Source organism: Moschus berezovskii, chromosome 17 (genome assembly GCF_049115385.1).
Source record: "Moschus berezovskii isolate FMDL1 chromosome 17, NW_MosBer_1.0, whole genome shotgun sequence".
NCBI classification, from domain to species: domain Eukaryota; kingdom Metazoa; phylum Chordata; class Mammalia; order Artiodactyla; family Moschidae; genus Moschus; species Moschus berezovskii.
Genome location: NC_142476.1, coordinates 13,230,107 through 13,257,372, shown reverse-complemented (window position 1 = coordinate 13,257,372; position 27,266 = coordinate 13,230,107). Strand labels below are relative to the sequence as shown.

The following is a 27,266-nucleotide window of genomic DNA, read 5'->3' as shown; positions in this document are numbered from 1 at the left end:
CAGTTACTAAAAAGAATGAAAAGAAATCTTCACACAGTCATTACCTCTCCAGATCCGCCACCCCATCACCTTATATGACTGGGGGCTTGAGGGCTGTTAAAGAAGCTGGGTTTTTTTTAAGGGCCAGTGCTAGCCCGGGTCTTAAATGAGATCAGTGACAAGTGGCTTTGTTAGTGAAGGGTACCAGCAAAAATACCCCAGCGAGCAATGGGGTATGTGTATGTGCTATGTGTGACATGGTAAAATATCTGCCCGCCACCGCAGGCGCTGCAAGAGAGGTGGGCTTGATCCCTGGGTCAGGAAGGTCCCCTGGAGGAGGAAACGGCAGCCCGCTCCAGGGTTCTTGCCCGGAGAACCCCATAGACAGAGAAGCCTGGCGGGCTACAGTCATGGGGCTGCAAAGAGTTGGACACAACTGAGTGCCTGAGCACACAAAGTCCCCAATAACTGGTACAATCGGTCCCTTCGAGTGATGAGTCATTAGGGCGCTTGTTCTGAGTGAATCCAAATATAAACAGACCCACAGGGCTTTCTGCTATGTGCTCATGCACAGTGCTGACCAGAAAGCCGATTTTACAAGACTATCAGTTCCTAATGGATATGTCATAATGTCTTGGAAGAGTATATTCAGGAAGTTTACAGCGACAGTGATTCATTAACCCAGCTTCAACATCATCATGCAATATGGGTTCAGATGACATTACTGAATGCTTTCTGGATTTTGGCAAAGATGTCCTGGAGTCATTAGTTATCTGTCAATCATTTACAAATCCTTTCTGAAATCAGTTAGCAAATAATGTTTTATCAGTATAAACAAGGATCCTTGTGCATGTAAGTCACTGCAGATCTGCTCTGCGGTGGTATCTGATGAGTTCAGTGGGATAGAGAAGGTGATTAAATGCCCACATCTGCCCAAAGGAAATGGTTAGACTGTGCCTTCATTGAGAAAAATAATTACTAAAAACTGAGGTTGTAATTCCTCTTTTGCTTTTCCCCCAGCCTGGTTGGAACCTGAATTGTTCATTAACCATCTCTCGGGCTGAGTTCTGTGCACCTGTTATTTGTATCACATGTGAATGTTATTCCAGCCTTCTTTCACAAAAATATGTTCATTTCTCACAAAGTTCTGGGTGCCTATTTCTAGTCAATTAGTCTCATAGATAACCTTCAAAAGACCAAAGTAACTCATTAATGTGACATTTCCTCAGCATGCCAGTAAGTTCTACAGGACGTGAATAAGACAGGCAAATAGCAAATTGTATTTTTTAAAGGTTCTAGCGAGAGTTAAGGGAACCCAGTAACACTATCATCTTTCAATATTTTTTCGTATATTTTGTAAACAAGTCTGTCTAATCAGACGTATATAACAAAGCATGGAATCCAGTCTTTTTTATTGTTCCATGCTTTATTAGCCATACACACAAAAGAAGAGGACCAAAGCAAAGAATGTTGTGACGCTATTAAATTACGAATCATGGGAGGTCTTCCATAGGGTGTCAGGTCGTACCTGTGGCTAAGAATGGGCGTCAGGAACAAAACACAGAAAAGAAACTTGCACATATCTTCCAAAATTCCATTTACTGAAGATGGGTCTCTCACCCAAGACCCCAAGTCACACAGTCCATAATGGTTTTTAATGACATCAAAATGAGTATTGGAGGGCTTCCCTGGTGGTCCAGTGGTTAAGAATCTACCTTGCTATGCAACGGACATCAGTTCCATCTCTGGTCTGGGAAGATCCCACATACTGCAAGCAACTAAGCGTATGTCCCAAGCTCCAGAGCCACAACTACATGCCAACATGTCAAAACCACTGAAGCCCGCTCGCCTAGAGCCCAGACTCTGCAACAAGAGACGCCCCTGCAAGGAGAAGCCCGCGCACCACAACTGGAAAAAGAGCCCAGGCAGCAATGAAGAGCCAGCACAGCCAGAAGTTTAACAAGTAAATAATTTTAAAAAATAAAACAAAGACTTCTGGGACTTCCCTGGAGGTCCAGTGATTAAGAATCCACCTGCCAATGCAGGGGACACAGGTTGAATCCCTGACGACCCTACGTACCGCAGGGCAAATAAACCCACCTGCCACAACTCCTCAGGTCTGCACCTAGAGCCCATGCTCCCCAGCAAGAGAAGCCCGTACACCGCAAAGAAGAGCGGCCCCCACTCAGCGCAGCTAGAGAAAGCTGGCGCAAAGACAAGACCCACTGCAGCCAAAACACAAGTCAACAAATAAATCTTTGTAATTGGTGAAGATTGAAATTTTAAAAACACAATGTATTACTGCAGACTGAATGCAGAGGTGCACGTGAGAAGGCAGCTTTCTATTAAGCCGCTGCCGCTGCCACCAAGTCACTTCAGTGTGTCCGACTCCGTGCGACCCCATTAAAAAGACTTCTGAAAATGCCACTTGTTAAAGATTCTTTTGCTTTGGAAAATACCTCTTTTCAATTCTCAATGTGTTATCATAATACACCTTGATAACAATAAATTAATATACTTATAACTAACAATTTTTACTTTCTCAATTTTAATTCCAAACGCAATAAACACTAATTGACATAACTTACATGAGCAAAAACCTTTTGGAGTCCTAATAATTTTTAAGAGAATAGCTGCTTCTCAGGGTCATACGTCACGTCCCTTAACATTTATGTGGGTACACTTCTTGCACTGCACCACATTATTGTCTGATTGCTGAAAGAATAACAACAAAGAACTGACACGGATAATTATAATCACCCAGTCCTTTGTAGCTTGAAATATGTATTTACTTGTCCAGCTAAAATACTTCACTTCCAGCCTCCCTTGCAGCTAAATGTGAAAGAAAAAGTGAAAGTGAAAGTCGCTCAGTTGTGTCCGAATTTTTTGTGACCCCATGGATTATACACTCCGTGGAATTCTCCAGGCCAGAATACTGGAGTGGTAAGCCTTTCCCTTCTCCAGGAGATCTTCCCAATGCAGGGACAGAACCCAGGTCTCCCACATTGAGGGTGGATTCTTTACCAGCTGAGCCATAAGGGAAGCCCAAGAATACTGGAGTGGGTAGCCTAACCCTTCTCCAGCAGATCTTCCCAACCCAGGAATTGAACCAGGGTCTCCTGCATTGCAGGCGGATTCTTTACCAACCGAGCTATCAGGTAAGCAGCTAAGTGTGCCTATGTGTCAAATTTCTGCCTAGTGAAACATAAACAAAGTGTTTACGCAGTACTTTCAGGAAATGTACTGAAAAAGGAATACGTGTTTTCTCCCTTCACCTGTACTGCTTCCTGGTAGTGATGGCTGACCTCCAGCAGCTGTTTTGGAACATGAGGACAAGAGACAGAGGATAGAGAAAGGGAAGGAGTGAGGTCCTGTGTAACTTCATAGGGGCACTGTACCATCGCACCTCTGAATTTCTTGTATAGGAGAAAAATAAATGTCTTATTTAAACCACCGTCTTTCTGATTTCTCTATTATATGCAGTCAAGTTTAATCCAAAAAAAGATAATTTTGATGGAGAAAATGCTGTATATAAACATTCTGGGTTTTCCAATAGAATCTTAGGCAAAAAAAAAAAAAAAAAATTGCTCCGTTAGCAAAATCAAAACATACAGGGAAACGACTAACTGTTCCACAACATAAGAAAAGACACACATTGTTCTAAGAATCCAGATTTTATTACTTTGGAAAACAACAGAGATATTCTACAAGAGCCTAAAACTAACCTTGGTCATTTGAATAATATCTCTTTCATGTGAGGAGTAACCCTTTTTTTTTCATGGATTCAAGGAAAGAATGATAATTTTTAAATTATGGGAAATGTATTTGCCAGCATTAACTTCAAAGTATAAAGTGTTACTTTTGGGGGGCAAAGAAATAGTCTGCCCTTTTAATCAACTGACCAATCTACAAACAAGCTAAGGTTAACTCCTCAGCTAATGAACAGGAACGATAAAAAAAAAAAAAACTGGTTGACAAAACAAGAAGAGATAAATGAGCACAAGCTCAGCAAGGCTGCCTGCGGGGTTTCGAAGTGTCAATCATATCCCTGGTCATCACTTGGAGAATGAATGTCTGCCCACGTTATCATCTAAAATATATTTACAGAGGTCAGAAGAGCTACGTCTGTCCTCCTCTATGCAAAGAGGTGATGACATCCAGGGGGTATGTCACAAGCCTAAGTTTAGTTAGTGGATTTAAGCTGGTTTGCAGTTTTCCCCACTAAGTGTGATCTTCTGACCCCTCAGTTTTACAACCTTCTACTCTCTGCGCTACACACCAACTCTCCACTTCTGAGTTAATCATTTCTGTGCCATTATCTGCCAAGAGTTCTTATCTCTCTTGCTGTCACTTTATAACAGGGTCCTCTTATCAACCTGCCTAGAGTCACGTGATTCATCCAAGCCTATCAAAAGTTTCCATTCCTCTGATTAGAAACCATCACGAAACTGGATACAGGTTTACAGCAGATCACTAATGCTGGAAAAAGTACAGAGTCCAGGGAAAGACTTGCTTGCAACTTTCTGGATTCTTGGAGGTTTTTTTTTTTCCCCTCGCTTTTTCTTAACTTTCACTCAGGGTTATTGTAGTCTGATGTGTCCTGCCCAAGGCTACAAATTTTGACAAGCTGCACTTCCTTCTTACACTCAATGATATCTGCTTTAAACCAAAGGACTGCCTATAATTTCATTAAGAATGTCTTCTAATTCGGATACTGGGGATTTACAAGAATCTCTGAAGCACGGACTTACGCCTACTGGTAAGTAGGAGCTGTTCTATTATCATCTGTTCATTAGCCAGCTATGACACTAATACATGTAATTCAATGCCATTGATGTAGTCACTATGCTAAGCCATTGCTTTTCCAGCTGTATTTATTAAAAGCACGTAAGTCCACATATATGTCACACATTTATCTTTCTTGAAGTTAAAGAGGCAAATTAATATTTCAAATATTCTTATAGCCTTAGTTTTTGGACTTCATTCCACCAGCCTAAAATAGCCAGAAAACAAAATGTACAATATATTCATTTCATCCCTAATATTTTCTGATACTTTTAAATGAGAAATAGTAAACTAAAAGTTGAAGCACTTGAAACAAGTTAGCCATATGGAGTCATCATTGATCTGGCCTTAGCGATGCTTAGCAAATGCTTTCAACTGCCTGTGGAGTTTGAAGCCACACCAGAGTGTGTCCCATTCATTGCGGGAACTACAGAAAACTGTTTTTCGTTCCAAAAGACAAAACCCAAACCCAAAATCATCCCATCACGAGGGAAGAAGTTAAGGATTACAGATTTTCAAAATAATGAGTCTATCTTCTTTTTATAAACAGAATAAATATACAAAGCTAATTTTCATTTTTAAAAAGAACAAGCCATGCCAAGTCACAAACGTTAATGTTACAGCAAGAACACTCAATTAACCCTAAACGTAAAGGGTGAAAAAGAAAAGACTCCCAGACCTCTGTCATTATTGGTCTGTGGGAAATCTTGCCTTTATTCCTCCGCACTAGTTTTTGAAGGCCCTAAGGCCTTTCTTGCAGCACTTTCTTAGGTTTTGGAATGAATTGAAATGTCTCTGTAATTCGCAAAGGCCTGAGTTCCAGCTCTGCTAAGAAGGGAACCAAAGTCTGGGTTTTCCCTCGTTCTCCCTTCATAACCAGCTGACTCCACTGAACGCAGTGATTGCTTTTTTATGGGTCAATTACACCCTAAAGTATATCAATTGAGGAAATGGCAAAAAAAAAAAAAAAAAGTTCTGTACTTACGAAAAGGAAAACACCGAAGGCAGGCAGAGTGCAACAGAATTCAATTGCTCTGCAGATAAAAAGAAAATACGGGTACAGAAATGAGCTGGAAGAGAACACAGGGGCGACTTCACATCTTTGCCCGGGGAGCAGCCGCCGGGCGCCTGGGCAAAGGCTCCCTGCAGGCGGAGGCCGCTGGGGCGAGGGCGCGCGCGAGCGGGGGCGCGGGGGCGCGCGGCGAGGCGCGGAGGTGCGGGGGCGCGCGCGAGCGCGTGCTCGGAGACGCACCTTCTGCGGACGCGAATTCAGGCTGAGGAAAGCCGGGCCCGCGCTCGGGACCCTCACTTGGCGGCGCCAGCCCGGGGTGAACGAACCGGCCGAGGCGGCGGAAGGGGCCGCCTCGCGTGGCCTGGGCTCCCGCCCGGCGCTCAGGCAGCGCGGGGTCGGCCCGGGGCGCGAAGCTGGACCCCCTGCACGCCTGGGGTCCGCAGGGTCCGCAGCGCCGGCGGCCGAGGGGTCGGGGTGGGGGCGGCCGTCTAATCCCCGAGGAGCCGCTGGAGGCTGAGCCTCAAGCAGGGCCTGAAGGAAGAACCCAGGAGCCCACCCCGACCCCCGAAACCTGTGCGGGCACTTTAGGGCGCCAGATCACAGGCCGATCAAAGGACAGCTTTCCCTTCGAAGAGCCTCTCCCCGGACCTCACTGGCGGCACCGCCCGCTCTGGGCCCAGGCACGCTCCCCGACCCGCTACCCCCCAGGCGCCCGCGTGTGGCAGCCCCCCGGCGGCTGAGACGCCCTCTTTGGAACACCCTGGTCGCCTCGGGAGGCTGCTGGCTCTGAGCATCGTCTGCTCCACAGCGTAGCCTCCCGGGATGCTGGGGTGGGGGTGTCATTCCCGGGGTGCTGGGGGCCCGTTCCGGGATGCTTGGCCAGGCGGTCACTCAGAGGGACAGTGCTCCATCAGCTCCTTCAGTGCGTCCCTGAAGGCTACTCGCCTCTAAAATGGGGGGGGGGGGGGTGGGTCTGACCGCCCAGGGCAGGCCCACAGAGGAGAGCCCACCGGTGCAGCTGAGTGTCTGCAGTCCCTGGGGCTTTGATGGCAAATGGCACTTTGGGACCGGGGGAGAGGCCAAACCGAGCCCATTATATGTACAGCGCAGTCAGGGACTGAATTCTGCCTCAGTTTCTCTGTTCTGCTGGGAATGTGCCTGTTTATCTAAAAAGCAGTCTCTGTGGGTCCAAGCTGGCATGACAGTTTTATGTTTTGGTGGTTCCATGACAACTGCATATAGTCTGTGCTCATATAGAAAAGTGAAAATAAGATGCCGGCGTGTCTTCCGCCTGCCTGCAGGGCTGTCGGAGAGAGTGAGGGCAGCAGACCTGGGCTATAACTATATTGTTCCCTTCAAGGGAACTGGTCTCAGATACCCTCCAGACTCTCGATTTCCGGCTTAGGTTTTTTACATTCTCATAAATAGGGTGACATTACAGAGTGATATGCAGTAATTGTTTGAGAAAGAGAATAAGGTATTTGTCTATATCAGCAAAAGAGCCACATCTGTGTCGTAGGAAACATGTCATCAGCGACCCCCCAGCTATGTGCTCAACATTATGGTTGATTTGTGTTAAGTTTATGTAATTCTTCTAATTAAGTGCATTTTCAAAGAATATTTTACAGTCCATATAATGTTGCATATGAGCCACAGTAAGTTCTGTGTAGTTAGGGTATATAATAGGAGTTCCCTGGTGGCTCAGATGGTAAAGAATCCACCTTCGATGCTGGAAACCAAGGTTTGATCCTTGGGTCAGGAAGATCCCCCTGGAAAAAGGAATGGCAAGCCATTCCAGTATTCTTGCCTAGAGAATCCCATGAACCAAGGCGTCTGGAGAGCTACCGTCCATGGGGTTGCAAAGAGGCAGACAGGACCGAGTGACTAAGCACACACACAGGTACATAAGACGCAGCGAGAGTGCTGCCTGGAGGCTCTCTGGCCCCCTTGCTGCTCTTGGAGACTGATTTTATTCGGATGATAAGCTTCAGCGAGCTCTGTGCCCTTGAAGGTCTCTGGAAGCCAGCACAGGGAGATAGCCGGCTGTGTCACCCTAACCTCTAGGCCAGGTCTATTTGCACTGCCGTTGAGAACACCGTCACCCAAGCCCGTGCTCTGGTCCTCGAGCTGGGCTCAGGCGGCCAGTTTCGTCTGGGAAGCTGAGCCCCGGAGCCTCCTCTCCTCCCTGGCTCCTGCTGGCCTCTCAAACACTGCTCCCGAGATTCTCTGTACTGGCCTGGATCCGCAACTGTGATGGGACTTAAAGAACTTCTTTAATGAACCAAGAGAGATATACAGAGAAAGCAAGAACAGAGGCTTGGTGATGCTTTACTTGACCCTTCCACCCAGACACAATGTTTAGGGTTATCTTGGCTCTAGCCTTGAACTTGGACTGAGCTAGAGAAAAGGGCTCTGGGACTGTCTCCCACCATGGTCCGACCTCCGCAGACAGCCCCTGGCGGGCCCTGTGCGGGGCGGGGCATCTGCTTCTCGCCCTTTGAGGGTTTATCCTTACTCCTCGCCTCGCTGGAACTTCTCTGGGAAATCCACGTGGCCTCAGGCAGCTTCAGGAATTTGGGAGGCACTGTATCCGGGGAGGGCCTAGGGGAGAGCCCAATAGGAATGGTGTGAGTATGAGAGACAGAGCCTGGAAACCCACCTGGACTGAAACTGACCAGACCGCTCGATAAAGGCTGCCTCCTCCTCATTCTTTTAGGAAGCTCTGTTACGTATGCTTACGTGATTCATAAGAAAATATATATTTAACTTTTAAATCTCAAATAAGCAGAATATCTGCAGATAATGCGATTGAGTCCTGAGGACAGTGTCCAACACTGCAAGACAGTGCAGCTGGCAAGACCCTTCCACTAGAAGGATCCATTTTTCATGGTCCTTAGAATGACTGGGCTTCCCAGGTGGCGCTAGTGGTAAAGAGCCAGCAAAACAGGAGATTTAAGAGTAGTGGGTTCCATTCCTGAGGCAGGAAGATTCCCCTAGAGGAGGGCATGGCAACCCACTCCAGTATTCTTGCCTGGAAAATCCCATGGACAGAGGAGCCTGGCAGACTACTAACCATAGGGTCCCAAAGAGTCAGACAGGACTGAAGCGACTTAGCATAGTTGTTTTCCTTTCAGAGGATGCTTTGGGGGAAATTAGGGGGAAAGAGAAAAAGATGAACTGATATTAATAATAGTGTGGTGGGCTGCTCTCCTGACACAATCGCCTGCATGTAAAATTTATTTTGTTTAAAAAAAAGTGTTCTTTGTGAACCTTATTTTGTTGTTTAGTCACTGAATTGTGTCTGACTCTGTGCAACCCCACAGACTGTCACCCACCAGGCTCCTCTGTCCATGGGATTCTCCAGGCAAGAATACTGGAGTGGGTTGCCATTTCCTCCTCCAGGGGATCTTCTCAACCCGGGGATTGAACCCGGGTCTCCTGCGTTGGCAGGCAGATTCTTTACCACTAAGCCACCAGCGAAGTCCAAGACTTATTTTACTGATGAAAAAAATAAAAAGAACTTAGAAAGGTCAAGTGATTTACCCAAGGTCACTCAGTTTGTCGGAAGAGTGGGCTGTAAGTGGAACCCATGGATGGGACTCTGAAAACCATGCATTTTCCTCAAGGTTATACCTTTTCGTCCCTGCTGATATAAAGAAGTAATGATCAGAAGCAATGTTGATCCGTTCAGACTTTCTTCACAAAGATATTTTGGATTAAGAAAGACACTGGTCAATGGCTCTCTGTCTTCCTCCTCCATCCACAGTGCAAATCAGGGTTAGAACCCCCAAGAGTTTGAAAGGGTGGGCCCAGCCAGCATCTGGAGCCCTGAGGGCAGAGCAGCAATGGAGACGGGGGTGGGGGGGGTGGGGGGGTAGGGACAGTAGGGGGCGGTATGGGGGCGTAGGGGAGGGAGGCCCTGCTTGTCTCAGACTCTGGAATTGCCTGAAAGGATCTTTGACGTTGAGCTTGCAGTTCTGTGGCCTCTGGTGACAACTTGTGGGGCTACTGAGCGGATGACCTGGAAATAGAAAATTCATAGCATCCACTTGTTATCATCAGAGGTATGAGGAAGGCAGGGAAATCCCTCAAATTGAGGGCGTTTTCAAAGGACTTTTTATTCCTATATATAAAACAGAAAGTCACTCAGTCTTGTCCAACTCTTTGCGACCCCATGGACTATACAGTCCATGGAATTCTCCAGGCCAGAATACCAGAGTGGGCAGCCTTTCCCTTCTCTAGGGGGTCTTCCCAACCCAGGGATCGAACCCAGGTCTCCCTCATTGCAGGTGGATTCTTTACCAGCTGAGCCACAAGGGAAGCCCAATAGATCAACATTTTACTCCTAACAAACAAGCAAATGTCTCCTGGGGAGGGGGGCGGACAGGGAAAGAGTTTAGACACCGTCCCCCCCCCGCCCTTTTTAAGCACTTTTGACAAAGCCGGGTGTGTCTCCCACGCCTGGCGCTAACGTGTTTTCACTGTAAACGCTGTTTCCGGCTGCGGGTCTGCCGTCTGCAGCCTCAGGGTCCCATCGCTCTATCGCCTCCAGCGGTCTCTGTGGGCCTGGAAAGAAAGCTGCTCGGAACCCGCCCCGCGCCCATCCCGTCCCCGAGGCGACGCCCCGCAGTGTCCAGAGGAGAAACCCAGGGGAAAGCGAAAGGATTCGCCCCAAGGCTCGGCGCACGCTGGCCACCTCCTCTTAACCACGAAAGTTGTTTTCCAGTTGGAGGCAGGTTGGAAAAGGATCCTCCGAATCGCGCGATCCGCGACCCTTCGGGGGACCCTAACTTGCCCGCGCGGCAAGTCCCGGGGGCACGGTCCCCCCGTGAGCCCCACCTTTCCAAACCCACACTTTCTTTGCTGGGTAAGAGGCACCCACATTGCTCGACGGCCGCAGCTCAGCGGGTCCGGCACACTTAGATCTTAAGAACCCTCTCCCCGGGGGGCTTCCCTAAGACACAGCCTCGAGGCGGTCCATCCCCAAACGGCCCCAGCCCAGGAAGGGGAAGCTGGGTCCCACGTCACCCCTTCCCTCCTGGAGCTTCCAGTCTGGCCTGAGTCAGTGGGACGTCAGTCTAGAGTCATCTAGTGCTGGGATCAGAGTTCCTGCTCCGGGGGGAGAGGGGGAGGCTGCGGAGGGGCTCTGGGGAGTGGGATCGCCCGGGGAGCAGCTCTCACCCAGGGCTTGGTGGTCTGCTCTGGGCCAGCAACGTCGTCGTGGATATCACTCACCGTTCTGGTTTGTCCCCAACAACCTGGACGAGGTGGTTCCCAGAGTTGAGTTGAGAGGAACAGCTAGATTACATTGGCGGATTCCCAGGTGGCGCTAGTGGTAAAGAGCCAGTGCAGGAGACGTTAAGAGACGCAAGTTCGATCCCTGGGTTGGGAAGACCCCCCCTGGAGGAAGGCACGGCAACCCACTCCAGTATTCTTGCCTGGAGAATCCCAAGGACAAAGAAGCCCGTGGATCCCAGTTCTTAGGGTCGCAAAGAGTCAGGCAGGACTGAAGCGACTGAGCGGGCAGATTAGGTTGGACCAGCACTTACCCATGGTCAGGTCCCAGCCGGCTCCTTTCGCAAGACCGGATGTCCCCGTTCACCTCGAGGGCCACCAGCTCTACCAAGGTGGGACGCGCCTGGGTCCCTGGGTTGGGGCAATTCTCTGCAAAGCAGTTCTACAAGGAAGCCTTCATAACAAGAGAGGCAGGTTCCGATACTCCAGGCCAAAGTCTCCCCAACCTCACTTTTCCCTCGGGACAAAGATGCGAGTTTGCTTGGGGAGGGCTTGGGGGGTCTTGGTTACCCAGGTAATTGTGTCACCTTGCGTTTTTCTCGCTGGTCAAGTCGGGGCCGAAGATATACTGAGTTGCTCCCATAGTGGCTGTGCTTGCATCGCTGTTGGCGGCCACCCTACCAGGCAGTCTTTCTGGGGTAGACCCTACCAGGCAGTCTTTCTGGGGTAGACTGTCTAAACTGGCTGCCCTTCTTCCTCCTGGACTGGAAGTTGTTGTCGAGGATATCGGAAGTAGTTATTTATGCAAGCGTCAGAAAAAAAAAATTTTTTTAAAGACACGACTTTTCACCTATTCCAGTTTATTCCAGTTTATTTTCTGAACTCTTCGGCCAATTCCACGCTCTTCGGTAACTTACATGTCTGCACTAAAATTTAACTCTTAAAAAAAAAATGCTTCCAGCGCGGGGCTGGGACATCTCCACCCCAGCCACCCCGCCCTCCAGCTCGGGAGCGCGACTCCAGAGTTCTTGCTAAATTTAATTTTCAGAGGAAAGCAAAAGTGACTTCTGATGGGCTTGTCGAGTGGCAGGGGCGGAGAAATGAAACAGAGCCCGCGCTTCAGCGGTGTGTTCTATGTCCCCCCAGGCTGGCCTGGCCTGGCCTGGCCGCGGAGACTTTCTGGGGAAAGGGCGGCGGGGTGGGGTGGGAATCTAGATTTCTTCTGAAAAGTAGACACGTGCTCCGAGGAAAGTATTCCGGTTTCTCCAAAGCACCGAAAAGTAGGAATGGAGGAGGCGCTAGACAAGGTTTACAAGGATGCGGATTTGCAAGTTTTTGAGAAGTTGGGGTGGGTCGGGGGGGCTTCCCCCACCCAGGCGCGCGAGGACAAGGGTCTTCCATGCTGTTCCTCCGGGGACCCGTGTTGTCGAGTCCAGAAATAAGTCCTGAAAATCTTGACATTTTACGCGTTTGCAGACTGCACGCGGGAAGTGCGCGCGGCCGGCAGGCACGCCTCGGGTCAGGTCAAGGGCAGGCGCTGCCCGGCGCGCCCGGGAACGCGATCCCGAGCTGCGGGCAGGCGGAGGCGGGAGGGCCGGGCAGTAGCCTCCTCCTGGGCCGGGGGCGCGAGACCCCCTCCGCTGCTGCCCGCGGGCGCAGGGGGCGCACGGCCCCTTGAAGCTGAGCCTGGATAAAATATGCCGGGACTGCGCTTCTCAGGCTCGTCAAGGCTGCGGGAGCCTCCCCGAGCCATCATCTTTCGTAATTGCAACCGTCAATCAAGGCTCTAAGACAAAGTCAGACCCGGGAAGGGCGAGCCTGGAGACCGGCCCCATAGGACGCGAGGTGGAGGCGTGGGGGACGCGGGGGGGAGGGGAGGAAGTTTGCAGGGGAGCGGGGAGCAAGTTGAGTATGTTGGGGGTGGCTGGAGCCGGAGCCGGAGCCGTCTCACTGGGCCTCCGGTCCCCACCAGTTAACTGCCCCGCAGCCGGGGTGGCTTCCCCGGGGCGTTCTACCGGGAGGCCGCGGGCGAGACGTCCGAGGGTGGGAGGCGTCGGCCCGCGGGCCCGGGCTTTGCGATTCCAAGGCGGGGGGTGTGTACTTCCGAGGGCGCAGACCCCCCGGGCCTGCCCCTCAGCCCCAGCTCCCGGCCCTTCCTGGCGTCCGCGCACCCCTGCCTCGCGCGGCCTCTGCCACCTGGAACCATCCCCAGGTAACCTTCCCGGCACCGCGGGCGGGCTAGGCGCCTTCCCCCGGCGCTCTGCTTCCTCCTGGGTGTTCGGGGAGACGCCCAGGCCCATCCCAGGTCACAGGGCGAGCGGGTCCCCGGCCCCGCGGAATTGAAGGGGCCAGGACCGGAGGGAGTGCGGAGAGGGGGAAGGGTGCGCCCGGGGCCGGCCTGCCGCCCTCCCTCGGCGCCTGCTGCTCAGACCCCACGCGGAGCGCCTCGGGGGGAAGATGTCCGGCCCTTGGGTCTCTCCTGCGGGAGGTTCCCCGCCTCGTCCACCAAAGGCGGGTTTGCACGTCCCCCGGAGGGATCGGCATAGCTCTGGCCCTCGGGACAGCCCTCTTCCGCCCGTTCCTGGAACGAGCCCTCGGGCCCGGGGTTCTCGGGAAGGGAAGTTTTCTCCGGGTCTGAGGCCTCCTTTGCACTCGGTGCCCGCTGGGCTCGCAGCCGACCCGGCAGAGCCGTCAGCCTGGACTCGAGCTTCAAAGCAAGCGAAACCTTTCCACTGTTACACGCTTGCGCATTAAGAGCCGATTTAAAAAAAACCCTGACCCGGGCCCCTTTTCTGACACCGTCGCCGCTCCCGTTTGTGAGAGAAATGGATGCCAGCTGGCTCTCTGTCACCCGCATGCCAGGCCTTTGGGGAGCGATGAGAGGGGAGAGTGGCCTCCACACCTGTGTGGCCTCAACAGGCCCTCTCTGGGTGAGGCTGGGCTCTGAACCTGACCAGACCTCTGCCTGCTGCCAGGTCAGACACTCCTCAAGTGCGGGCAGAGACGGGCCACACTGCAACACGCGGACCTGTCAGACGCGCTGCATCCTTTTCTCAACCCTCCCAACCTCTTCCTCCTGCTCCAGCAACCGGCGGGCCTTCCCTCCTGCACTGGGGGGAGCACTAGAGCCCCTCTACCCCCAGCTGCCAACCTGGTGTTGGTAAGGAGGGTCAAAGTGCCCCCAGATGCTCTCTGCTGTGGGAGGGCTTCGTAATAAACTGATTAAGCCTTCGTAATAAACTTATTCGGAAAGTTCATCTGAATCCACAGGCAAGGTACTAGCATTGATTTGAGCCGTTTCTGAGCTTCATTCACAACGATGCTTAAAACAACCAGGCAATACTGAAAATGGACTGACTGTATGGGATACTGTCACCAAAATACGAGCATCAAAAGGGCCACCGATGTCGGCGACTGCAACCCACTCCCCTTTACCACCCAAGGGGCGGCCTGCTCACCAAGTTTAAAAGTTTTCATGAAACCTGCTGCTGCTGCTGCTAAAACTGAGGTCTGAATGACTTAGATCCTGAGTACTCTATGTTAAGCAGCAAAATGACAAGTCAGTTCTGAGAGGCAGCAGTGTGTGAATGGCCAGGCCTGGGGATGTGGTGAACAACCCATTTCATTCAAAAGTGTAGATTATGCATGGCAGTGATTGGAGTACTTTTCAATTCATCAAATACTGGACTGGCCAGTTTGAATGTGTGATCTCTATGCCATTCACATAGAATAAATTCAGAGCCTTTGAGATTCAAATTCACCCCCTTGTGGGTGGACTCTGCAGATACTGAATATGAGGCGTCTCACATGCAGTCAGGAGGCTGGGGATAGAGTGTTTTCATCTTGTTGAGATGAGATCTGAAAACTTTGAAGATGGGGCTGAGCTGGTGTGGAAGAGCTTGCATAACAGATGGTTCTTTAAAACTTTTTTTCAAGGGCTGGGCCTCTGGGCCTCAAGTGGCCCGTCCCACCTGAGACCTGGGGACGGAAGAGGAAGCCGGCGCTGCTTTATGCAGTATGGAAATACGGCTCACTAACATTTTAGGAAGTCTTGTCGCCGGCCTGATTTGGGGGCTCGAGGAGGCGGGTGGTGTTTATAAATGAGCGAAGGAGCTGGAGGAGTATGGGGGGCTGGGGAGGGCCGTTCGGATTGCCGGCAATTGCGCCAACTCTCGGCGACGCGGCTGTTCCCTCCTGAGCAGGTGGACCGCGCCGCTGGTCCCCTCTGGGGGTGGGTGTGGGGAGCTGCGGACTCGTTGCGAGGGGAATGGGGCCCGGAGACCCTGGAGCGCAGGCCAGCTCTTCTTTTCTTTCCCGGTTTGTTGAAACGCGTTCAACTCCCCCCGCAGTCCCTCACCCGGCGCGCACGGTGGGCGCACCCCCGCGGGCTTCCTCCCTTCCCGCCGACACTTCCAACCAGCCTCTCCTCGGCCGCCGCGCTCAGACAGAGGTCGCCTCTCAGCCGCTCTGAGACCCGAGGCGCGCACATCCCCCGCCCCGGGCCGGCGGTGTGGGAGGGGGCGAGGCGGGGTGCAGAGGTTGGGGCAGCGAGCGGCCGGGAAGCCTGCGCCTCGTCCTCATTGGCTGGCGCCTGGGTCCGACCCGAGTCCGGAACCCGCGTCCCCATCCCCGAGCCTCACCCCGCATCCCGGCCTCCCCCGACCCGGTCCTCCTCCCCTCCCTCTCCCCCACCCCAGCCTCGCCGCCCCGGGGCTGCAGAGGACCGCTCCCGGACGGGAGTGGACGAGGCGGCGGAGGGAGGCTGGAACTTCCAGCTCCACGCCTGGGAGTGAGCGCGAGGGAGGCAGACACGGGCGAGGGGCGGAGAGCAGAGGAGCCGGAGGCCAGAGACCGCGCGAGCGGGAGACCCTGCGGATCCCGAGCGGAGGGCAGCAGAGGGCGGGGTGCTGGTCGCCGAGCCGAGCCGTCCGGGAGCCGCGGCGGCAGCAGCAGCAGCAGCAGCAGCTCGGCCGCCGCCTCCGCTGCGCGCCGGGAGCTCGGCCGGACGCGCCCCCGCGCCCCCGGCAGCTGCGCCCTCGCCGAGCCGGGCCCCCGCGCCCGGACGCGGTCTTCGCTCGGTGCCCGCCGCTTCCTCCTTGCGGTTCAGGGGCGGCTAAGGAGCAGCGAGCCTGGACGGGGCTCCGGGGTCCTGACGGCAGCCCCGGAGGCGGCGGGGACGCGCTCCAGCGCGCCGGCGAGAGAGCAGCCTGCCGGCCGCCCCCTCCTCCTTCCCGGAGGAGTTGAAGCCGTGCCACCCGCGTTCAGGTGCAGGGCTTCCGGACGGACACGGACCCCCTACTCCCGCCCGCGGCCGCCTTGTCATGCTGCCCAAAGTGGAGACGGAAGCCCTGGGACTGGCTCGGTCGCATGGGGACCAGGGTCAGATGCCGGAAAACATGCAAGGTAAGGAGGCGCTCGCGGCGCGCGGCTCCCGCGGCTCCCCCGCCCCCGGCTCGCCCCGCGGGCTGCAGCCGCCGGCCCCGCGCGGGCGCTGGACTGGCCACCCGGCGCTCGCCGCCGCGGGGCTGCTGGGCTGCGGGGTGGCGCGCGGGCATCGGGCCCCCTCCCCAAAGGAAGGCATAAAAGTTTATGGCTCTTGAACAATGCGGGGCGGGGATTTTCCAAGCAATGCCTAATTGGTCGCTTCTAATTAAGAAGAGAGGCTTCGAGCTCCGGCGACCGGAGCCGGGGCAGCCTCTGTCTAGAGATCTAATTATTCTGACGATCCTTCTAAGAAATGGAACTTCTCTTGGGAAGCCCGAGCAGGTTCCCGGTCACTCGAATCGGGGGAACTTGAACCAGTGCTCTTGGGTGCAGAAGAACCCTCTGCCTGGGAAAGTCAGCTGCAGAAAGCGCACGACCTCGGGGAGAGTTTGCTTAGCGGTGTCAGGACGCCTGGGCACCCTGCAGCCCCGGCACACCCGGGGAGTCGGCTGGCATTGGAACAACTTCTTAAAACGACAGGCAGAACTGGAAAGAACCAGTTGTCTCCAGCCCACCCTCCAGCCGGGCACTGCGGAGTGAGTGCAGGGCGGGGGCGGCGGCTTAGCTTCCAGCCTCTTCGGTCGGGTACCTGGGAATCTGGAAGTCCCGTTTGTTTCCCCAGCTTTTGATTGCTAACAACAAGCGCGGGGCGGAATGGCAGATCCCCTACGCTGTATTTTCGCCGCGTTCCAAAAGAAGCAATTCTAGACCTGGCCGTGTTAAGCCCTTCAGAAGTTTATCGCAGTTGCTCGGGGCCAGGGAGGGAACAATGCGAGGAAAAGTCTCCGGTGCCCTCGCATTCTCGCCCCCGCCAGCGCGCAGGATGTGCGGGCCGGCGGATCTGTGATCCCGAGCGCTTCCTGCCATCCCTTCGAGCGAACTTGAAAGGGCCGGGGACGCGCCCGAGAGCAGAGTTCAGGGCTGGCGCCCGCGGCGGTACGGCAGAAGCGGCGCTGGGCCCGGGGCCTGAGGTCGCCGCGCTGTTTGGAGACGAGGGGGCGGCTGGAGGGCGTGCGTTCCCGCCTGTGGGGTCGGTCCTGCCTAGAGGATCCGGGGGTCTTGCCCAGCCTCCAGGGAGGGCCGTGGAAGTCCCCGGGGGCCGAGCCCCTAGAGTCCAACCTGGAGGCTGGCTGCCCCGGGGAGGACCCGTCTGGCCCAAAGAGACTTGCCCGCCGGGCACCTGGGATTCCGCGAAGCGGGCCCAGGGGAAGCGGCCCCGGGGCGCCGCATCGGGCCCCTCGGCCGCCACTGCCGATGACTGTCCCTTGGGCGCTATCGGGGCGGGCGAGATGCTGGCGTCTAAGGGAAAGTTTCGGCTTCTCTTTCCCGCGCGCGATTCTGAGCGCCTCGGGAAAAGAAGCGCAGGGAGAAGTTGGAGCAGGAAGTCGGGTGGGGGGCAGACGGGAGGAAGAGAGCACTGCGGTGTTTTCTTCGTAAAGTTCGAGAGGGCCGTTCCTGACCCGACCCAGCGCCCGGGAGCAGAGAGCCGGCCTTCCCTGGTGCCTGGGGCGCCGGGACGTCGCCGGCTGCTTGCTCAGCCCCGGGGTGGAATGCTGGTGGGAAGCGCCTGGCGCGGCTTCCTCCAGGCGACGCTGCCTGCGGCCCGAGGGGAGCCCCTGGGACGCGGACCCCACGCCCTAGACCCGCTCGGGCCCTGGCCTGGGCCGCGCCGCCGTCCGAACCGTGGGGGATGGGGGAGAGGTGCAGCAAAGGGACCCCCTACCGGGTCCCGGGACGGTTCGGAGAATTCGTCCACTTGCCTGCGCGGCCTCTGCAGCCCCAGGCGCCGGCGTCCCCCTCTGCTTTCTCAAGACCGGGACTTCTTTGCTCGGATGCATTGGATTCTCCGAAGACTCACTCGGGCTACAGCACGTGGGCGCCTCTGAAAGATGCCCGGGTCTCGCACCACGGCATCGGTCTCCCCAAGCGGCCTCGGTCTTGGAATTTTCCAAGAGGGTCCCCAGCCCCGGTCTTTAGGATGTCGCATCCCGAGGTGCGCACCGGGTCCCCTACCTCTCCTCACCTCTCAAGTGCGAAGTGAAGGCTTAACTTTGCTGGGGAAAGGGGGAAGGAGCAAGGCAAGGTACTTGCAAGTAAAAGGTACTTTTACTTGGTAAAGTCCACTTTTTCCCCTGTCCGAAAACACGCCTGGAGACAACAGTCACGACCTTTTATGAGGGAGAGGCTATTAACAAACTTCTGGAAATCTCAGCCTTAGCCAAACCCCCAGGGTCCCCAAACGCGAGCGGGGACTTCCCTTGGCCCCGCCGAGAGGACTGCGTTCTGCGTCTCTATTATTTCTCGGAGCTCAGACGCCTGCCTCGGCTTTTCCCATCTTTTCCTGCGATCCCGACTCCCCAAACTCCGGCTAACTCATCCCGATCTACGCCCCAGCCCAGGACTCCGTGTCTCGGGAGAGGCTGCCGGTAGGGAGGTCAGTCGAGGAGCGCGGCTAGGGACCCCCCACCCTAAAGGCCCTTTCCAGAGGCCCCCAGAATCCGTAAAGAAAACAGAACTGTACTTTAAAAAGGAAAAAAAATCAGAACTCTTTGGCCAGGAGGCCACAGTGGTGCTGGAGTGGCCTGGCACTTTGGGGATGGGTGGGGGGCCTATTTCTCCCTTTCCTTTTCGGTAAACAAATCAGAGGAAACTCCTGCCGGCCATCAGTTCCCCAACCCCCCCCCCGCCCCGCCCCGCCCCCCCCCAAAATGCCACTGATTAACTTAAAACAAACTTGACTGGGGCGTTTGTGCGCCTGTCTGTAGCCCAAAGTTGAGCAAGGGGCGAGAGGCAAGTGCGCCCCGGGGTTCGCGGGAGGCGCCCGGAGGCTTCGGGCGGCGGCCGGGCCGCGCGGATCTGCCCTCGGCGTGTCCCCTTCCCCGCGGCGTGCTCTGCGAGGCTCCCCCGGCGTGGACCGAGTCTCCGGGAGGGGCCGGATCAGGTATTACCTGGGTCTCCCAGCCTCCGCCCCTCCTGCGCAGTTTTTCTCTGTCTTGGAGCTGCGAAGACGCCTTCCAGGGACTGCGTCCGGAGCTGGACGGTTACCCGATCCCTGCAGGGAGCCGCGCGAATCTGCCGCCTGATTTCTGTTTAACAGGGGAGCGCGAGGTGTTTATATTTTGCAGTGATGATCGGAAACATGTGAAGTTCATTAAAGGACTTCAGTACTTCGCGACGAAACCAAACTCTCGTGTGTATCTTTTGCTTTCTTTCTTTTCCTTTTTTTTCTTTCCCTTCCCGTCCGTGCTCCCTCCCCTTTTTTCTAGTAATTTTTACAGTAGATTTTCAAAAGTGCAGAGATCAAAGCCCAACCAGTACGTAACTGGGTGTTTGGATTAACCTAACAGCTCTGAAGGCTGGGAGTCTCGGGCTGTGGCTGGAATAGTGCTGCTGGCCAAGTGTCCGGGGCTCCCAGTTCTCGGTGGAAGTTTGGCGTTGCTTTCACCCAGACACCCTTAAGGCTCGGTGAACTTTGGGCAAACTCGGTTACAGTGCGAGGGTGACGCTGTGTGCTTCTTTCTCTTCCTTAGGAAAAGGTGACGTTTTGGAACTTACCAACAAGGCGATTTAAAAGGAATTCTAAGTTGTTACTTCATGCTTTGCAGAATTAGGAGACTTGTGTTCAACAGTGATCAGCTTAAGAATGTTTAACAAAAGAATTTAGAATTATTTTTAAAGTAATGTGAAGTGCTTACTCATTGACGCCATAAGAGGTTTTACTTTGACTGTAAAAATAACTCTCTGCAGTACACCTGTAATAATCTTAATTTTCTGTTTTACCTGGTGATGTTTGCCCTCCAGTCACCAAGACGCTTCCTATTGCAGGATTGAAACCTACCTAGTAAATTAATTGGATGTGTGCATTTCTCTTCTTGTTTCAGTGTCCCCGTTTAAAATGGTGAATTACTCCTATGATGAAGATCTTGAAGAGCTGTGTCCGGTGTGCGGAGATAAAGTGTCTGGGTACCATTATGGGCTCCTCACCTGTGAAAGCTGCAAGGTTTGCTTCTATGTTGATACCTGAGAAATATAATGTTCAAAGCCAAAATAAACCATTGGACTACTTCTTCAAGCTAAATGTAGGCTGTCTTTTTTGGACTCAAAAATGAGAGAGGGAAAGAGTGAGTCTTAGTGAGATGATTCTTAGAAATATGTGTCTGATTTAATCCCCAAAGCAAAGAAATTTATGCTGTTTAGAAAACTTTGCCAGTATCATGACTTTAAAATAGTTTATTGTAGGAAAGTGATGTAGCTGTAGAAAGGCTTCTATTTCTAACAGTCCAGAATATTGATTTTGCTTGACTTATATATATTTAAAGCATCGTTGTTCTTGAGAGCCAACATGACAAAGTATTTCCCAAATACATTTTAACTTCAGAGTATTCTGTGCTACACATCCAAACATTTTTTATCCACAGATATAAAAGTCTAAATTCCCAACTGCATAATCGATTTCATCCTGATTTATCCCCAAAATAATTTTTAAGACTTTTGGAATTTATATCAGAAAGAATAAGAAATCAGATCTTAAGTTTATAATACTAGTAGTTTTAAGTATATGGTGACTTATTTAAATGCAAGAGTTTTTAATATGTGAGATGTACTGTATTATTACTAATAACATTAACTATACAGTAAGGATTTATCTCAGACTTTTTTCATATATTCTCAGTAAATTTAATACTCCTTATTTTTCAACATTTTTAAAAGTAGAAAACTCAGTACAATTACTAAACCACTGCCAAGAAAATCTCTTCTCTTTTTTTATAACAAAGTAAGATGGTTTCACTTTGTGGTCAGTAGGGCTAACAAAGAATATACCATCCAAGCAGTTACTGTGTTATAAAGCTACAGATTTTATTTCTGATTAATTCTTTTGGGTGAAGTATAAGGAAGGCATACACTCTGCTAAAACCCAGTTCTCTGCTCTACATGCTCTTTTCCTTTTAAGTTTCACCTTTTTCTTTGCAGTTCCCCAACTTGAATGTATTCCAGTGGAATTATGAACATTTTCCACATTTTTCCATTTTATTCTTTAAATGCTTTTGTTTTAACTCTTTGGAGCTGACATTTATAAAACGTCTGAAATATTTTGTTATTTCATTTTTTCTGTTGATATTTTACTGTAGTTTGCCACCAAAATTATATCAGACTACTTAAAAATAATTCAGCTCTCTAAAAGTGCCTTGTCTGGAACATGAAGGTTAATAAGAGAAAAAAAAAAATTACTGGTCAATGTAGTACGTATTTTCCCCTGAATGCTGAGCTAAAACGGTGTGTAGACAAAGCTCTCCAAGATTTGATGTGATTCTTGTGAAGTATAACTCTGATGTCAGAAAAATCTCTACCATAGTCTGGTTTTGAAGGGTTGATCTTGTTAAAACCTGAAACAAGCCACAGAACCACATAAGGACTCAAACGGTGCAAAGATTTACTGGTGATTTCCTTAAAATGAAACAATAGAAGAGACGGGTGTTAGCTTTATAATATGTCTTACTGTTTTCTCTTATAGGGCTTTTTTAAGCGAACAGTCCAAAATAATAAAAGGTACACATGTATAGAAAACCAGAACTGCCAAATTGACAAAACACAGAGAAAGCGTTGTCCTTACTGTCGATTTCAAAAATGTCTAAGTGTTGGAATGAAGCTAGAAGGTAAGTTTTTTCTAAAGACTGCTGCCTGTTCAAATTCTCCAAGGACATGGGATTTAAAACAACATTGTACTTATAACATGGTAACAGTATTTTCCTAGTCTTTTAACACTATTGACAATAATATCTTTTTATGTTTTGTCAGCAGTATAGTCTGAGTCTCATTTAAAGGCTGGTGAAATCTAGGAAAAAAATTTTTATCGTTGGCATTTCGCCTCCCCAACTCATTTTTTAGTTTGAGAAGCAGATGCATTTCATAGGGTAGATGAAAGCAAGACCAATGTGATTCCGCTGAGAACAAGTAAAAATAATTTGCCAAAATATTTTTTAAAGTCCTTTAAAGGTTTCAAATCAGGATGCCCTAGTAAAAAAGTTTGATTTTAATCTTTTTAAATAGGTTAACTTGTCGTAATTGTTACTATTAGTTTCATGATTCCTGAGTAAGAGTTAAAACCTTTAATTATAAAGAGATTTTTCTGATGGAGAGTATCATTTTTGATTGTGTAGGAAAGCACATTTTTTTTGAAGACGATGACTGAGCCTGCAAAATTTTTAAAAAAATTTTTGAGAATCAGGAAACATGTAAACTAATGAACTGTCATGTCGGTAACAGTGGTTTGACGAGAACAAGAAAGTGGTTCCCCCAAAGCCACATTAAACGTTATGTTGCAAACGTAGGATCTGCGCTTATGCTGTACAGATTGGAGGAAGTAAAGTTAATATGTGACTGCTATAAATAACCTGTGGCTCATGGATGTTATGGTGTGTTGCTGTTTTTCGGTCTCTGACCTGCTGACTTTCCACAGATTGTATATACTGTAAATAAAGTAATAAGAAGGGATACAGGCCCCAGAGATGTGCCGGATGCGGGGGCCCATTCCATTTGCTCAGTGAGGCACAGACTAGTTGTCTTTGGGGCTTTTCTGTTGTGTGGCACTCAGACTTGATGGAAATACTCAAAAAAATTCAAACACTCTGCAGAAATTGCTAATAGATTCCTTCCCAGTAGAAGTAGCCTCATGGGTTATCCAGGGACTGTGATGAGATTGGGAAAGGATGTAACTGCTTCTTGTCAATTTCTTCATTACCAATCCCTTTATTATTTTCCAAACAGCAAAACAGTGTGGTAGATGCTTATGATAGTATGAGACTCAGAAAATAGAGTGTTAAAAATTAAATGTTGTGATCTCATATGATGTCGTTGGATTTAAAAACAAAAGGAAAAGGTTGCCTTTCTTTACCTTAACAAGTGTGCTTTCTTAGTAGGAAGTCACCTGCGGTGCATGCTCATACTTTGCTCACAGTGAGATGAAACAATCGAATATTCAATAAACGATCATCCAGATGAAAAACTCTGTATTATCTTGTGTGGAATTCTGGGTGCCTAGCATTCACAATAAATTTTTAATGCTGTACTAATCCTAAGATAAAAAGCTCCAGAACTTAACCTCCAGCAATTTCACCATGTCACAAGCTGTCAGAGGTCGCTGTGTCTGGTCTAATTGCCAGTGGTCACTATGAGCTAGCAAAGACCCACTAAGGATATTGCTAGACGTGGCCCCGGACACCACCCAGTATTGTGATGGTGGACCCTTTCGACAGCTTCCAAAATGCATCTGCTTTAGTTAGGGCCAGTTCCGCTTAATTGAAAACAGTAACCGCTGGCTGCCTGGTGTGTACCCATCAAGTCTGGGTGAGGATGGTTTCCCAAGAAGAGCATGTACCTAGCAGTTTTGCAGCAAATTAGCCAAAAAGACTTTGAGAGAGGAAGCTGTTCTCAGGAGAAATAGTCACAATTTGATCCAGTAATGGCCCGTTTGATTTTTTTGGTGGGGGGAGGGGGTGTGCGCTCTCTGAGCAGTTTGCCTTTCCATAAAGAGAAGCCCAGCCTGCTGGCAGGACAGAATCTGATCCTCATCCTTAGCAACACAGAGCATCCCCCATGGGTAGCAGACTAGGAGTCTCTTCAGTCCACCGAAGGGTTAATGTGTCCCCACATAGCCGAAATATTTTTTTGATGACAAACACACTTGGAGTAAAGAATTCATAAATAAAGAGGACATGGCTTTTTGGGGGACTCTTTGAGAGCTATTGTGGTGAACATAACCACACACAGGCCACTTGTGGTCCATTTTGAGCCTAACTGTCCGGAGATCTGGACAGTGCTCAGGATTTACATCTTATTTATACCCTTACTTCCTTTTTTTGTTTCTTCATGCCCACACCAACAGCGGTAAGGGCAGACCGAATGCGCGGAGGGAGGAATAAGTTCGGGCCCATGTACAAGAGGGACAGGGCCCTGAAGCAGCAGAAGAAAGCCCTCATCCGGGCCAACGGACTGAAGCTGGAAGCCATGTCTCAGGTGATCCAGGCCATGCCCCCCGAGCTGAGCCTCTCCTCTGCGATTCAGAACATCCACTCTGCCTCCAAAGGCCTCCCTCTGAACCACGCTGCCTTGCCCCCTGCAGACTACGATCGGAGCCCCTTTGTGACCTCCCCCATCAGCATGGCCATGCCCCCCCACGGCAGCCTGCCCGGGTACCAGACCTACAGCCACCTTCCCAGCCGCGCCATCAAGTCCGAGTACCCCGACCCCTACACCAGCTCCCCGGAGTCCATCATGGGCTACTCCTACGTGGATAGTTACCAGACCAGCTCCCCGGCCAGCATTCCCCACCTCATCCTGGAACTGCTCAAGTGCGAGCCCGACGAGCCCCAGGTGCAGGCCAAGATCATGGCCTACTTGCAGCAGGAGCAGGCCAACCGCAGCAAGCACGAGCGGCTCAGCACGTTCGGCCTCATGTGCAAGATGGCAGACCAGACGCTCTTCTCAATCGTCGAGTGGGCCCGCAGCAGCGTCTTCTTCAGGGAGCTCAAGGTACGTGCCGGCCGCAGGGTGCCGCTACCCTCCCCAGGCCCAGCTCTGTGCCCGCCGCGCAGGGTCTGCCAGCCGCGCACAGGTTGTCCTTCCTTCCCTGTAAAGCGGTGTTTGAGACCTTGACTTCAGAACTGCGTGGCTTCCCTCTATGGGCCTGTATTTTCTGCAGCTCTTCATTTAGGGGCGTGGCATTTAATGTCACACACGGTAAACTTAGTCGGGTTTTTTTTTTCTGAACAGGAAAAATGCTGTTCCCTTTCCCTTATTATTACCTTATTCCCTCTACCTTGGTTTATGGCTGAAACATTGAAGCCGACGAGAAACAGAAGGCAGTAAACTTGTGAAGAATTACCAAGTAAGGAGCTCGATTATAGTGGTGCCGATTTAGAAGGAAAAGCCAACGTTTTGTTGTGTTTAGACACTAAAGAATGCAAATGGTGCCGCTGGTGAAGAGTGTCAAGTAGGCATTTACTACCTGTTTACCTTGACATTAGGTTGGTAAACCTTTTGTTTTCAGAGCAGATTCCAATGGGATGTTTACTGCCTTTGGCTGGGGAATGGGCCCTGTGTGAGTGCTAGTCTGCTTGGCTGGGCTTCGGTTCTCATAATCTGTGTCTGTCGTTGATTTTAATGGATTGGTACATTGTAAACACAGTCCTTGTTTGCACAAGGATCTCTGTTTAACTACATAATTATTTTATTTCCTGAAACTGAAGACTGAATTAATATGGGAAAGTTGTCACCAAGTTTGGGATCGTGCAGTAACTGCAGGACTGCCAGTAGTAGTGCTTGGTGGTTAGTGCTTTCATTCTCTGTGTTAAAGACGGAGCTGAGTTTTGGGCTTGATTTCCAGTCCGTCTGTTATAAAATCAGTTTCTTCCTGTTACCGTGGCGGCTTCAGCCTTTGGGAGGAGATTTAAAAATCTCTGCAAGAAGGACAGCACAAAGCAGACTTTTCACTTAAAGGTTCTGTCCAAAGCTGTGTGTGTGGATGGTCTGGAGTGTGGAAACGAAGTGCAGATGGGAAACTTGGCTTTCCATGGCTGCCTTCTCTCGGCACCGTGATCTGAAACAGAAACGTTACCTGAATGGACCCACGCGAGTCACTGGGCTGCTGTCAGCCTGCCATCGGGTCCAGCCCAGCTCCCGGGGCCCCTGTCCCGCGTGTGCAGAGGGCGGATAGTGGGGATCACACTGGGAGTGAGCAAGGTGCCATGTTGGCTGCCAGACCAGACCCTCTGGCGTGGACCACCCTGGGGTCATCAGGTGCTTACGGTCAAAAACAAGCAATGCTTTCCTGATGGTGGTCTTGGGTTCTCAACTTTGTCCCTTAAGAGAACAGGTAAGGGATTGGAAAGTGAAAACGAAAATGATGGTTCCAGATGCAGCTGACAGGTTAGGAAACACAGAAGGAGGGAAACCTGGCCTTCGCAGAGGGACCCAGTTGGCTTTAGATCTTTGCTGCTTAGTAACTGTCTTTGTTGGGCAAGCTGTCAATCTCTGAACCTTAGTTTTCTGGGTGTGGTGTTGTGGGGGAGGTGGAGGTATGTAGGGAATAACAATACGTCTATTGAGATATTTCAAGGGATAAACGAGACTGTATGGTCAAAGCATCTAGTCCTGGGAACCAGCATATATTATATTCTTAGTAGATCACTGCTATTTTAAAATTGTTCTTACTGTTTTACGACAAATGTTGGAGGCTTTACTTAATACCCTTATATTCAGGGAAGAAACATGCACTTGTACTCTTTTCAGTTTGACATTGGAAAGCAGAATTACCATGTGCTTGATAGAGAAGTAAAATTCTATAATAGTAATTAATTCCTTCCCGTTGAGGACCTCAAACTTGCCAGGCAGTGCGTTGGGTGTAAGATGGACACAAGGTTGAATAAGATAAAATATTTGCTGTCAAACACAGTTTCATAAATATCTACTTAAAAAAACAAAGCAAAGCTGAAGTTTGTTTCACAAACTCATGAGGGAAGAAATCATGTGTGCTATTTACATGAGAAAAGAGAAGGTTGTGAAGTGAGCATAGAGAACCCCAGGTGGGAGAAACATGCTCTCCAAGTTTCTCTTTTCCTTTCCCTGTGGTTAAACCGTGTGCCGTTCTTTTCTAGGGCATGAGATTTCATATTTGGTTAAAATGTGAACATTTTGGGGAATGGGACGTGTAAGCATTCTGAGTACTTTATACTGTTGTTTAAGGCATTTATCAGTCTTCTGTGAGAAAATGCCT

The 27,266-nt window shown here is 51.0% G+C and overlaps 1 protein-coding gene and 1 long non-coding RNA gene across 3 annotated transcripts in view; one reads left to right on the top strand and one right to left on the bottom strand.

Moving 5' to 3' along the window:
* Positions 1-8,094: 8,094 nt before the first annotated feature.
* Positions 8,095-14,381, bottom strand: LOC129551205 (uncharacterized). The gene is made up of 4 exons (XR_008685001.2): positions 11,326-14,381; positions 11,012-11,105; positions 9,320-9,419; positions 8,095-8,377 (listed from the first exon to the last, which is right to left on the bottom strand). It is a non-coding gene; the product is annotated as an uncharacterized LOC129551205 (long non-coding RNA).
* Positions 14,382-15,596: 1,215 nt separating this feature from the next.
* The window catches only part of NR5A2 (nuclear receptor subfamily 5 group A member 2), a 120,232-nt gene continuing 108,562 nt past the window's right edge, over positions 15,597-27,266 (top strand). Inside the window, exons 1-4 of one of the 2 annotated variants that reach the window (XM_055418959.2) lie at positions 15,597-16,414; positions 20,377-20,495; positions 22,008-22,149; positions 24,378-25,024. In XM_055418959.2, the coding sequence (XP_055274934.1) occupies positions 16,333-16,414; positions 20,377-20,495; positions 22,008-22,149; positions 24,378-25,024 (990 nt within the window). In that variant the 5' untranslated portion in view covers positions 15,597-16,332. Of the gene's footprint in view, positions 16,415-19,375; positions 19,686-20,376; positions 20,496-22,007; positions 22,150-24,377; positions 25,025-27,266 lie in introns of those variants that run through there. The other variant, XM_055418962.2, reaches the window with a different exon arrangement.